At 27.2% G+C, this 14826-nt stretch overlaps 1 protein-coding gene across 5 annotated transcripts in view; it reads left to right on the forward strand.

The window, feature by feature from the left end:
* LOC142332021 (FK506-binding protein 59-like) overlaps positions 1-14826 on the forward strand; it is a 100233-nt gene that overhangs the window by 50474 nt on the left and 34933 nt on the right. Inside the window, exon 9 of one of the 5 annotated variants that reach the window (XM_075378090.1) lies at positions 13718-14026. The exons of 2 other annotated variants lie outside the window; for them this stretch is intronic. In XM_075378090.1, coding sequence (XP_075234205.1) covers positions 13718-13990 — 273 coding nt within the window. In that variant the 3' untranslated portion in view covers positions 13991-14026. Of the gene's footprint in view, positions 1-3480; positions 3777-13705; positions 14027-14826 lie in introns of those variants that run through there. 2 more of the 5 variants (XM_075378093.1, XM_075378092.1) reach the window with 2 other exon arrangements.

Here is a 14826-nt window from a genome sequence, read left to right on the forward strand (position 1 = left end):
TTTGAAAAACATAACCACAGGAGATGAAAATATGCTGGATTTATATTATCATTGGTGAATAATCACTCTCACATGGTTGAGCGTATTTAAAATGTCTTGCTTGATCATGCCGGCAGTTTATGTTAACTAATTTTCTTTTATTTAGACAAAAATAATTTATTTGTTGTTTTGTGAAAAAAGAAAGGGCCTAAGTTTGTGTAATTTCCTTATAAAAAGTCTGTTAAATTTATGTTCAATAAATCCTCAATTTATTCTGCATATCAATAATTGAATTAGAATTTGTTATTTTACTTTTGAATCAGATTAATTTAAATTTTATTTTCATCTGTCATCTGACTTGTATATCATGAAAATTAGTTTCTTACATAAATTCCTCTGAACATTTTAGAATAGATCCGATAAACAAGTAAAGTAACTATACTGTTTTTATTTTAAATGCATAAAGAAATAATAAATTGTATATCTTAACATTTTTAATTAAAAGAATAATAGCAAAATTAAAAATTTTATGCATACACTTTATTATAAAGGTTTAAATAATCGCCAAAAAGTATTAATTTAAAATGAAAATAGTAGTATCAATACATAATTATAAAATAAAAGTTAAAACATAATTGTCTAATCAATACTAAATGAAATAATTTAATAAAATAAATATATTTATCATAAATCTATCCTCTTTCAAAATTAGTTCATGCAAATTTAAAATTATACACCAAAAAAGCCGATTCAATGCAACTATAAATGAACTGCATAGTAACAAAATGTAAATATTTCTGATATGATAACATACAATACAGAGTCAACAGTAACATGCTGACCCCCACCAGTGCCACTGTACTACCAGCGTAAGTGCGTGGTCAGCAGATTGCATGTATGCATAGACCACATGCCTGCAAGTGTAGGTATGAAGTTGATGTAATATTCACTAGGATCTCTAAAAAAAATTTCTTATTAAAGAATTTCATAGTGAGAGATTACAAGTTAGTAATTTCGATCTTGTTATCTCTTCTTTCATAATAAATTCTTCTTTTTTTTTGTATTGATTTAATAATAATTTTTTATCATAATGTACCAAAGATCTGCATTGTGGGATTTTTTGCAGTAGTTTTTTTTTTTATGTATCAATCTGCCATAAATAAACATAAAATTATCACTAATACTCAATCAGGAAAATAAAAACAACCTAATTAAAAAGTTTAAAACAAACAGAATAAGACTTTTTTCTTTTTTTACAGGTAGAATATTTAATTTTATTTTCCAGTTTATAACAAATTTATTGGCCTTCAATAGAAATAATGTTATCCGCAACTTCCATAGATTTTGTTATAAATGTAGATATTTCATGCTACATGAAATATCATGTTTATTTATTTCTTTTAATAATTAAACAAGGGTGCACATTCGTAAATTTTCTAGTAACATGTTACGGTTTGATTTTTTATTACCGCCGACCCCAATGATATGATCCACAGTTATAGACAGCTGGCTGGCTACATGACAATGTTATGAAAAATTCACTTTGATTTCAATGTAGACATTGATAAGAAGCGCAAAACTTATCTTTTTCTTGTCAAATGTTTAACTTTTTTCATGAATTAGATTTTTAGCAACTTATTTTATCGCCGTTTGCATACAGATATCCAAAAGCAAGGACCATTTTTGTGCTATCTGATTATCGGCTCATTATTTGTTAACAACATACTAATAAAAATAAAAGTGCAGTGAGAGTTAGGAATTAAATCAAACAATTTTAATATCCACCCAAAAACATTTATTACACAGATTTATCACAAATCATTTAAATAAGTGATAATATCTTGCATTGAGAAATGTGGTAGCAATCAATACTTTGTGTTCAAGATAAAATGTAGGCTAAACTTTAAGGTAAAAACAGATTTTATGTGAAAGGACAATTTTTTATTTCTGCCAGAAAGCAGTGTTGAAATGGCTGTCTAGCATCAGTGTGCCCCTATAAGTAGGAAAATCAGACTGCCAGCAATTTAATAACTATTGAATAGCATTTTGATAATTTCAAGCTCATTTCCTAAGCAGTAAAAAAAATGTCTTAGATTTTATCATTTATCTGAAAATGTGTCTTATCTTTTTCAGTTTATCCTCTCTAATGTCTCTCCTGATTTTTACCTCTTATAAAATATTAAACAAAAAAGTTGCAAAGAAAACTGAGTAGATATTAGAAAGACTGAATAGAAATCTGAATAAAAAATAAGAGGAAACTCCAATTTTTAATAGAGAGAAATAATTGCACTTCTTTGGCTATCTTAAAAGCTCTAAACACAAATTTTTTTTATGCAATGAAAATCGTTACATTACACTCTATTCAGTTAGCTTATAGACTGAAGAACAAACATTGCTTTTGTGTTAATGATTTCATCATTCTTCTGCTGAGTCATGTCCCTTGTTTCAGTGCCGATTCACAACACGGCTGTGTCTATATAAAACACAATAATCATTACTCGTATTAGTCACAGTATAAAAGTAATTAGTCATATAGTACTCACGTAGTCAAACGTTTATAAATTTATAATATTATGTCATTCAGTTATACTGAAAGACACAATATCACTCTTTTCTTCTTGTGTTCAGTTTTGAGATGCTTTTGAAAATGTGTCTTATCTTTTTCAGTTTATCCTCTCTAATGTCAACAATATTTTTATATATTGTTGATATTTTCATATTTATATTATATTCTCTTTAAAAAAGAAAGAAATATTATTTAATTTTATTTATTATATTCACATTATTTTTTACTATATCCAACATGAAATGTAAGATATAATTATAAAATGTTTACAAAATGTAGGAATGAGATGATTCAAATGATCTGATTAAAAAGAAATATTAGATTTTTTAATTCTGTATACTGTGTTTTTGACAGAGTTCATCTTTTTCCAATATAGCAGCAGCACTACCTGTAATTTATCTCAATATTTTCAGCCATACTAGTTACATCAAATTTGGCAGTCACGTAGTTATGACGTATTTTACTATGAGTGATGATTTACTCTGATGCATTATTTATACAAATAAAAAATTGCTGATCGTAGGAAAACACATGTTATCCTTTTGACAGCTGACAACAGACCAAACATCCAATATGGCTAAAAATATACAGATACTTTTCACACATGTTTACTTATATACAATACAACCCGTGAAATTCCAAATTCTCAGTACTTGAACACACCTCGTATATAACCCTACATGTATGATGTAAAAAAACTAGCAGAACTTTTTATTTTTTTTATGTTGATTTAGCTATGTAGCAGCATTCAGTAGCACCATTCAGAAATGATTTACCATTATTATATTACTGTTATATTTTTTCATTAACATTATTGTTAGCTTAATGATGATAGGTTTCATGAATTTATTTTTTTTAATATATTTATCTTTTAATAGACTAATTAACACCCATTTGCACTATCTTAATTATAATTTATTAACTTAATGTTTCAGAATAAGTTAAAAAGTCTTATTGAAAACAGCACAGATAAAGGAAGAAATAAAAAAATTTTGAACATGCTGAATGAGACAAGTAGTGATGTAAATACAGATAATTCATTAACTACATAATCAAATTTTTTTAATTGGCATCCGTTCAGTTTAAAAATGATTTTTTTTTTTTAATTATGTATACGTATCAATAATTTATATTTATTTATTTATAAATGAATTTATTGTTTTCTTCTTATTTTTTTTCATTCAAAGTAGAAATGAGAAAATAAAATTAAAGTGTTATGTTTGAAAATCGACCCTATTTTGTTTTTTGTTTTTTTTGTCGCAGTACACCTTAACCCCCCCCCCCCCCCGCACATGATTTAAGAACTCGATTGTTTATTGGAAGTTATTTGATGTATGAAAAATATTTCTGAATAATTTAAATTTGTCCGTCATTCTAAAATGTTATTATTACATGTTATAATCAAATGAAATAAATACGTTTGTGATTATTAATGTTTTTGAAAGTACAATTTTACCAAAGAACATTACTCTTATTATAGTCCACCTACATTACAAAATAATAAATTTTTAATATTGTATTAGACTACTTCATGGAAAAAATTAGTTATATATCTTATTAAAATTTATTAGTTTTTACATTATTTAATCGAGTTTCAATTTATTTAAAGAAATTTTCTTGGAATTACAGAAAATTATTTACAAAAAGTACCAGTCTTATACCTCTTCCCAGTTTCATTGTTTTATATTTTTTTTAAATTACATTTTAAAAAAACGTGATAATGAATAGCTTACTTCTGACTACAGAGAAGTTAATGCAATTCATTTTTAAAAGAACTTTAAAAAAAAAAATTAGAAAAATGTTTTTTTATTTCTATTCAGTTATTGTAAGCACCATTTTTATATTTAGGATAATCACTTTTTATTACTTGTGAAAAACAATAACCAAAATTATGAATGATTTTTTTTCATAATTTAGTATTAAGTTATTTTAGTGACTATTGTTTAGCACAATACATTTTGGCGGCTCCCATACTAAAGGGGAGTTTTCATTTGCGTAAAATTATTTTTTAAGAAAATTATCCTTATGTGAAATAGATTTAAAAACAATTAATAATTTTGAATTGTTAAAAAAAATACAAAGATACAGCCATAATTTTAAACAAACAATTTTTTTTAGGAATGTGTGAACATTTTTTTCCAAGAAAAAACCAAATTTAAAGGCTATCAAAAAATTGAGATTTTTATATTTTAAATGCAGTGGGAAACCTGCAAGATAGATTTATATTTAAAAAAACTTATTTTTTCTCACAGATTATTGGAGTGGGATGGGCAAAAAAATGGTATAATGGTTTGAAGGCCTATTGATGTAGAAAATGTGAATGTAAAAAACTTTGATTAACTTCTTTTATGAAGCAAAATATTTATTTATTTTGCAGTAACAACAGGCTTATACACCCTCTTACAGTTACTGATGGATGATAAATGAATTTTGTTGGGTGCAAAAAATACCCGACTGGTATTTGAACCTGGGACCTACGGATGAAAGTCTTAGATGCTACCATTCCTCCATGGAGATCAGCTAAAATATAGCTAAAGAATGAAAATATGGTCTTTTTTTTGGAAGGAATGAGGATGAATATTAAATAAAACTTTTGTAAGCTGTGATGATAAAAACATTTTGTAAGAAAAATCTATCGTTAAAAGTGACCCAATAAAGATTTGAAATTTTATTTCAGCCAAAACACCCTCACCCCATTTTTAAATTTTGCAGATTTAACATATTTTTTTCTCCCTGGAAGTATTACCTAACTATCAAGTTTGAAGAAAATCAGTCAATAAGGTCTGGAGTTAAAAGACCAAATATAGGCTAACATATGTACATACGTGCAAACATCGATCTGAAAAAAAAAAATTTTTTTGGAATTGGGAGCACTGAAATAAATAAATTTTCAGATTATTTACAATTTATTTAAATTTTCTTTTTTTGTATCTTATTAAATCACAAAATTTAAAAGAAATCAATTTTTTTAACAATTTCTATAGTTCCCCCCATTATAGCCAGGAAAGTAAAAAATGAGTGTAAAATTTTTTTTTATTTGAAATATTTAAAAAAAATTGTTTTCTGATCATAGATTTCAGTATGATGGCCTTTTTTGATAGTTGCTATTTTAGCTCTTATCAAGGTTAGAAAAAGGGTTTTTTTTTTTTATATATTAAATCTGCATTTCTCAACCTTCCAATATTTGCAACCCAATTTTCATTGCACCTCCCACTCATATTATAATAATAATAATAATAATGTATTTTGAGTATTTTGGTGCTAAAGTTACACTCTGATCTTAATTTCAAACCCTACAAATTACCAAGAATAAGTAAGTTATTGATATTTGGCAACACCGATCCGCTGTATTGATAAAACCAGAATCGATGGCTCTCTATTGCTCTGTCTTATGTCCACCATATCTACATTCTCGTGGCTTCGTGAGAACTTTCGATTTGTCTCGAACATTCTAGAACATCTGCATAAACGTGTATAAATGCTGCTGCACCTTGTTCAATTGCAGCCAGTCTCATTCAAGTCAGTCCTTTTATCGCTATTGAATCTGTCTGTGAATATGTATGTTGTAATTTGCATGTTAAGTGCAATTCAAAGTATTAAATATTCACGGCGGTAGGTTTATACAGAATCATGGATAAATTGTTAAGTCTGCATAAGCAAGCATTAGACAATAGTGAAGCATCAACAAGTCCACAGACAAGCATGGTTCTGAAAATAAAATCAAGGAAATATTCTCAAGAATACTTAAATTTTGGGTTTATAGTACCAAAGTAAATGAAGAAGGCGGCCCCTATGTGTCTACTGTGATCTGATTTAGGTACTTATTTAGGACTTAGGTACTTATTCCCTTATCTGGAGTGGAACAGCAGCTTCTTATTTGAATTTCATTTTCATTCAAAGGTTGTTATTTTAGGTAAACATGTAATCTGTAATTATTCTTACGCTTTATGTAGTCAATAATCCCATCAAATATTGCTATTAATCATAACAAATTCCATGTGTAATTTCCCTGAACTAGACTTGTAAAGAGGGATCTTAATTATTGAAACAAGTTTTTTTTACAATTTACAACATTCCATCACTGGATGGTAGTTGATTCAAATATACTTAGTGAAAATTTCTGATTGAGATGGCACTATATTCTTACAGGAGGTTTTTAACATTTTTTAAACATAATTTTCAGGGCTGCTTCACCATCCATATGTAACATTATATATATTTATTTATTTTTGTTATAATTGACTGTGAAAAGGCTATAAATTAGCATTGCCAAAAAACTGTAAAATACTGGTGACAGAAAAATAGGAACTTATGAAAAATGCAACAAAAGAAATTTATTGATAATTAAAAAATGTATTTTTTAATTGTAGTAGAAACCTAACTACTACAATAAAAAATATCTAATATCAGTTTTTGAAAATTGTATCTGGTAGGTGGAGCATCCTCTTTGTATGCATTCAGCCAATCTGCCGTTGAAATTCCCCGTTGCTTGCTGCAACATCTCAGATGAATGCCATGAAGCTCATTTTGAATTGCTTGTTTCAATTCACTCAGTGTCTTTGGCCGACTTTTATCAACTGTTCTCTTAAGGTATCCCAACAAGAAAAATCACAAACTGACAAAATCCAGTGATCTTGGGAGCCAGGAATTGTCACCATATCTTGCGATGACAGTTACCAAACAATTCTCAGACAGCTGTCATTGATGATTGTCTTGCAGTGTGCAACAACGCACCATCCTGTTGAAACCAGCCGTTGTGGTGGTGTGGGAAATTGTTTAATGCAGATGTAACAAAAGATTGTTACACAACATCATGTGAACACTGATCTGAGGTGACAGTTGTCATGATTCGCTTCTCATTTTTGAAAATGTATGGTCCGATGATCCCCATGTGATGAAACTGCATACCATACCATATTACCTTGCTGCTGTGTAAAGGGCGTTAATGAACGTCATTGGGGTTGCTGTCATCCCTGTAATGATAGTTCTACTTGTTCATGTAACCATGAGCTGAAAATGTTCATCATGACATCCACAGATTCGAAATTCATTGCCCTTGTTAATGTTTGCCGTAATTTTTGACAGAAATCAAAACAGAACTGGTGATTGTTCTCCTTCAGCTCTTGCACAATCTGTAACATGTATGGATGAGATTTTAAGTCGAAATGAAAAATTTAGCGTACACGCTCATGACAACCCAGCAGATGGAGTGGCAATTTGTTAACAAACAGCAATGGCTGTTTGTTAACAAATTGGAAGAGCATGAACTCTGACTGAAACGTGTGCAGCCTCAATATTGTGTATGAGCACTTCTTGTGTATGGTCATCCTGTTGGTTTCTTTTTCAGAGGCAATCCAGTCATCAAAGTTTTTAATCCACATTATAATTGCATGTTTTGTTTTTTTATACCATTTATAATTTTTTTTCTTTAAATAAATTGAAACTCAATAGTAAAAAAAGTAACACTTAATTCATCAGTTTTATAAGTTTTTTTATAAGATGCAACATTTTATGCAAATTTTCTCGTGTGATGCATACTGTAATGCTTTTTGTGTACCCAAAAAGTGTATATAATACATTCGTCAGTATGTGTGTCTATCCATTTACGCAATTATAATTCAAACGTGGACAGTTAGACCAACCTTGAAGAAATTTCCTAAAACACCTTATCTCATTCAGATTAAAAATGTTCTGAATTTGTACCTACAATTTATTTATTTATTGTTAAACATTTCTATTTTACATGTTAAGTGCTGGACTTAACATTACAGTCATGTTTCACAATGAGACGTTACGGTTTTTTTTTTATTATGAAAACAATTTACTTTTATTAAACATATAAAATATTTTGTATGAATTTTCATCCTTAGAATATTAAATTAAATTTTGATTTGTTGCTGTTTGAAATAGGAATAAAATTATTTCTACTTGATTCATATCTGTATCATTCATGTAGTTCATTATTGCCTATATTTCATACTCCTCTCAAATTGATTTTATTTAAATGAATATTTTTAAGTGTTTTATTTACCAGTAATTTTGCTGTCTTTCTTACCTCTGTATACTTTATCTTCCAGTTAGTTGATTGGCTGTTGGTCATAAATATACTCTATCTTAAGAAATGTTCTAAGAATAAGTTGTATCAAGTACATAGTACATGATAGTTAGGTAGAAAAATACATTTAAATAAGCTTTTATTGTTAATATTTACAGTAGTTTCTGAATCGGTTGCTCTCCTTTTTTCTTTATAAAAAGGTTTCTTGTTTAATGAGGTTCTGTAAGTAATAGCAATATTGATTTCTGTCTTCTGTAATTTAAATTCTTCCAAAGTTTTTGGGCTCATTACAGGAATTATTTTTTAAAAAGTCCTGCAAAATGAAGTCATCTAGTGACAAATTAGACTGCAAGGAGGCTTCAAGATCTCATGTTTTATTGAAATTACATGATTTTCTAAAAATGGCACGTGTGTATCACTATCTGTTGGAACTAACAAAAGTTTCAATGAAATGTAAAGTAATGATCATCATGCTAAAACAAAATTGGACAAAATCTGTTTTTGCGATAAGGTTCATTTTCTCAGCATGGAGGCAGATCCTGATGACCTCTTGGATTTTCATTTTACCAAATCCAAAAATTGTTGCTTAATGTTACCAATGAAATTAAAAATTATGTCCTATCAGAAAATAAAATATTAGCCAGATTGCTAATTTTGCCCCAAACATAAGTAGTAAACCATTTAAAGGAATGGAGATGCCTTGACATATGAGAATGGCTTCAGTTGATGCAGCTTTAATGTGATAATTGTGTTACATACTTCAAATAAACATATTTCTGTAAGGCTCTTTTGGATTGAGATCGGTGAATAATCTCAAAGTTTGTTATTACATGTCTTATTTGCTTTTTCTGATGTTAATGCAGACTTCAATATCTTATGTTTAACAGTTCTCTTTAGTTTTAAATATCTAAAAATTGATCTATGACATTTATTTTGTATTGGTTAGGGGGTGAGTCAGAAATCTCAGTTGCAATTGTTCTTGGATGACAGCAATTATTGATAATGCAGAATTTTTTTATGCTCTCTAGCAGGATTAACTCGCATTTAGAAATCGCCAGGTGACTGGTATTGTATTTGTTACATATTTCTTCTCTACATATGTTTTCACCTCCTCCCAACATTACCATAGCACAACACAACCAAGGTCACATCACATTCCCCAAACATCTCAATCAACAGTTCATTTGTTACATAAACTCAACTTCCATGTAATAGAACTTCGTTTTGGAGGACTATTTAAAAAATAATTCTTGTAATGAGCCCAAAAACTTTAGAAGAATTTAAATTACAGAAGACAGAAATCAGTATTACTACATCATTGATGTTACAGAATACATTACAGAACCTCATTAAACAAGTAACCATTTATAAAGAAAAAAGGAGAGCAACTACTGTAAATATTAACAGAAAAAATTATTTAAATGTATTTTTCTTATTTTCTTTTGTGTAGTTTTTTCTACCAAACTATCATGTATTATGTAATGAAATTGAGTATCAGGGCTGAAAGATTATTTCTTGGATCTTACATTCTACAAGTTTAATTAAAATGAATTAATCATTTAACTGAAAATTCTTGACATCCTTAATGTCCTATTTTAATGAATGATTTTTTTTATTGCACTTACTTTATTTTTAAAAATTCCACAACTACAGTTAAAGAAAGCAATTATTTCTAAAATATACTACCACATTAATTTAACATTTCATCAAAACAATATTTTAATTATGAAAACTGACTCTGTTATCATTTTTAAATATTCATTTTAGAGATATAAAAAAAAAGTCGGTCCACAAACGTCATTATTGTTATTGCTATATACTCAAATGATTGATTATTTAAATTGAGATTCAAAATTTTTGATTATTATTAAAAAAAGTAAGAATATAATGATAATAGCAGTTGATGTTGATAACAAAAACTAATGTGTATTTTATTCTGCTGTTATTATTCATATAAATTCAAAAATTTACAATGGTATTTTATCTATATTAATTATGAAAGCTAAAAATTACATTTATGTAAAAAAAAAAAGTTCTGTTGAAAAATATTTTTTTCAGAATAGTTCAGAATAGAAAAGTTGCATTTTAAAAATAATTTAAAAGGGAATGTAAAATTGTGGAGAAATATTTTTATTTGATTGATGGTTGCATTTTGTTAATTGAAATCTTTGTAATTTTACCTATCACTTTTTTTTAGCAATTATTTTTTTGTTGGTTTATCAATATTTAATTATTGCTGTAACCTCTGTTAGATGATGATGATAATAAAGACAGTTAAGTATCTTAGCAGATTCTCGTAGGAATTAAAAGAATATTTCACTGCTGATACTTAGAATAATGCCTTTAAATTAGTAATTTTCTTAATTTCAAAGTTCATTTTAATAATAAAATATGGTTTATCGAGATAAGTTAAGAATTTAATGTTTACTAATTACACTAGTGGTGCCTCATAAAATTATAATGGTGGAGAAGAAAACCAAAGAGAGTTATTTTTTGTACTTAAAGTAAGACAAAGTTGAGTGTGTTGTTTATTTCTTCTCGTCAACAAACTATGGTGTGTTAGGGATTACAGGGTATTGCCATGAAAACTGTTGAAATAATTTGGTATAAATCATTTTTTTTAAGTTAAATAATTTCTAACAAAATTTATTAATTTAATCATTGTTTTATTTATATAAAACAATCAGCAAATGTGAAATTCATATTGTTTTTCCAGATTTTTATAAAAAAATTTATTATAAATACTATATAATAGAAAATCAACTGCATTAATTTATAAGACATAGAAAAAAATGACATGGAGATTCAAACCAGAGACTTCTTGATTACAAAACTGCAACACTTCCCACTTGGTAGCTGTGATTATAGATATACAAATAAGCTATTTGAGCCACTCAAAAATCTTTAAATGATGTTTGCATAGAAATCGGGCCAAGTTGGAAGTTGCCATTTTGAATTTAAAGTACAGCCCCCTTCTTTCACTCTGCTGAGAAAGGGAAAATATGAACTACATTATAAACTGACAGCCTATCCGTGTTAGTAGCTGAATGTGCAAAGTTCTGCACTATAGTAGGATCATTGAGAAATAATTTAACAAGAACCATAAGCATTTTATCTAATACATTAACTTTTTACACAACATAACTTTTACAAAAAAAAAAAACAATAGTCAGATTGTTAGAAAGGAAAAATTGACAATAACCTCTAGTAACAAGAAATTTTGCTCATATATCATATTTCACCTATTCCCATTTTGGAGTTTTAATCTCATAATAGACACAAAATTGATTCTTTTTTTTTTATAAAAATTTTTTTGATGATAAATATTGATACAAGAATGTGCTTTCCTTAAATTTGCTTTATAATGTCATTTATTGTTTATGGTTAAAACTGTAATCATTAAAAATTCTTGAATTATTAAGCTTTAACAAAATGTTACCACATCTGCATGACGGCTTTTTAAAATAACCATATTTAATAGTTTTTAAAATTTTCTAAAGAAATATTATCTTCGCATTAGTGTAACTAGAATAATTTTTATCGTGTCATTCGCCATATATACTCAATTGACTTGAAAATGAATTATTTCTGCCAGGTTTTAAATTTAACATCGACAAACATAGTAAAAAAATTCATGTCTCCATAATCCTTACCTACAATCAATAAATGTTATGTATAAAACAACCAAGCCGAACTGTTCTAACAATCGATACATAAGTGATTATTTTGGTTTTTGCTAAGATTTTTTCTTTGAAAACATAGGGAATTGTAACCAGATCTTAGTATGATATTAAAAAAGAGATAAGTCAAAACTAGAATAGGAAAGAAGAAATTCATGTACTTCTAATGTAGTTTGCATTCTATTTAATAAAAAATGTTTATTAAAAAATATCAGGGTTAATAATAATCTTTTAAATAGTAAAGAATGTATACTAAGAACAATACTCATAAATTTTTATTACTCCTATATCATATTAAGTAACAGAGGTTGGATAATCAGTTTAAGATAACTATAATAAAACTGAATTATTATTTTTACATTATTTGTAATCTTTTGCATTGTTATTACATAACGTTGAATTTTCTGTATTACTAAATTATTACATTTATCAAAATCAACATTATTATAAAATTTGGCCCTTTTTTCAGTTAATTTGCCATTTATTTTCAATGACGAATCACATAATTTCCATTTCATTTCACACACAAATGTAAAATATAAATAAATTTTAGCATACTACAGTAAATAACCATAACACTCCATGGCAATAATAAATAATAAAAAAAAAAGATGCTGTGCTACACTCATTTTATTTCTATCAAAATGCAGCTATCATATGATAATTGAATGAAAACAAAATATTAAAAGGTGTAATTCCTGTTACACCTTCTATCTATTAATTAAAGTACGGATAACAATTTCATTTTTTTTAAACAGAGAATTCATATAAATGCATTTATAAATTAGTTGCTGATGAAGTACAATATAGCAATCATCATGTTTTTGTTGCATTATCTTATTTATCAAAGTCTTTCTTATAACTCTGACATGTACAAAACACCTGAGTTGCATTTATGATATTTGGATTGTCAGAGACTAAGATCTGTTTACAGTAAATCAGTCTCCATGTGGTTAACTGAGTGAAGGGGTCGCTTGTATATAAATCGTACTTTAGTGGCTAGTAGTAAAGAAGGTAAAAACTAATTGTTATGCTCCATTTAGGAGTGATTTGATTTTTTTTTATATCAGCTTGCTTACAACTTCAGTTTTGGTACCTGACTAGCTTACTACACATATACATTTTAGGTGGTATCATCACTTAATTATCATTAATAAATTTTTAATTAAATAAACCGTAAATACAGAACAGTGAAATAAAATTAACATGATATACATAATTTTTTAATGCTATATGTTAGGTAATCCAGCCGCTATGAAATGAATGTATGCAAAACTGAACATTTGGTTAATACAGTCTTTGCTTTTATTTATATTTTTTTTAGTTCGATTTATAAAAAGTAAAAGTAAATTTAATTATAATAATTATAACTTTTAATAATGAGCCGTCACTGAATTGTAATTTTGATCTATAATAATTTTTAAGTTTTTATGATAGGCAGAGAAAGATTGGAGATTTGGTTGGTGGGATGGGGAAAAGCAAAGCATACAACTTGAAAAAATGGAAGAACCACAAGAAGAAGAAGAAGATGAAGATGAAGTTAAAAAACAATTAAAATTAAAAAAAAAATTTATCGAAGAAAGAGCTAAAATGCTTGAAGAAAAACGTAAAAAAATCATTGCTGATGATGAAAATATTGAGAATAATTCTGATGAAACAAAATCAGTTAAAGAAATTGAAAATAATTCGGAAACTTCACAGAATATTTAATTTATACTGACAAGTTGCATTAAGAAGTTGAAAAAGGTTAAAAATTATTACAATTTTTTTTTTGTTTTTGAGTTGTGGAATAACAAAAGATTTGTTGGTTTTGTGCTTTGTTACTAATAGTAGTGTAGTATATTAAAATTCTGGTTTTATTTAGCATGTAAATTTTTGTTTATGTAACTACATACATCACAAAAGAAGATTCTTTTCTTAAAATAATTATCTTATGGATCACTTTTAATGTCCTTCAATAAGTTTTAATATATCGTTTCCCCCTCCCCAATTATTTTTTAGAATTTCAATCTCTTTGAAGAAAACTCATAGGAGTTAAGAAGAGTTTTCATGTATTTTCCTGATCGTACATTTAAAAATTTTATTAAAAGAGTATTTAACAAATTTGGGTTCTTTTCCTTTAATTCACTACCACCTAAAGATTTTACTACAATATATATTTACTCTTATATGTTGTATTTATATGATAATTAGCTAGGTTGAATATTAGGTTAATATGTAAGGTTGGTTAGTTTTGATTAGTTAACGATTAGGGTACTGAACTTCTTATGATATCAATATAACCTAACGCTCACTAACCTTATCCAAGTAACATTAAATATACAAATTATATACAACTTGAATAACAAAAGTGATATTTAAATTAAATATAAGATGGTGTTGAAATAAATAGTGATATTTGAAATGATAGTGACATAATGGAAAAGAACCAAAATTTCTGTCATGTAAGTTTAAGAAAAGTTTATTTATTTGCTTTTATTTCCATAGTTGGTTTTAATGTGCAATTTAATAATTTTAACCAGAGTATGAGTTTTGGAAAAGATTGT

This window comes from Lycorma delicatula, chromosome 11 (assembly GCF_047948215.1).
Source record: "Lycorma delicatula isolate Av1 chromosome 11, ASM4794821v1, whole genome shotgun sequence".
Lineage (NCBI taxonomy): Eukaryota > Metazoa > Arthropoda > Insecta > Hemiptera > Fulgoridae > Lycorma > Lycorma delicatula.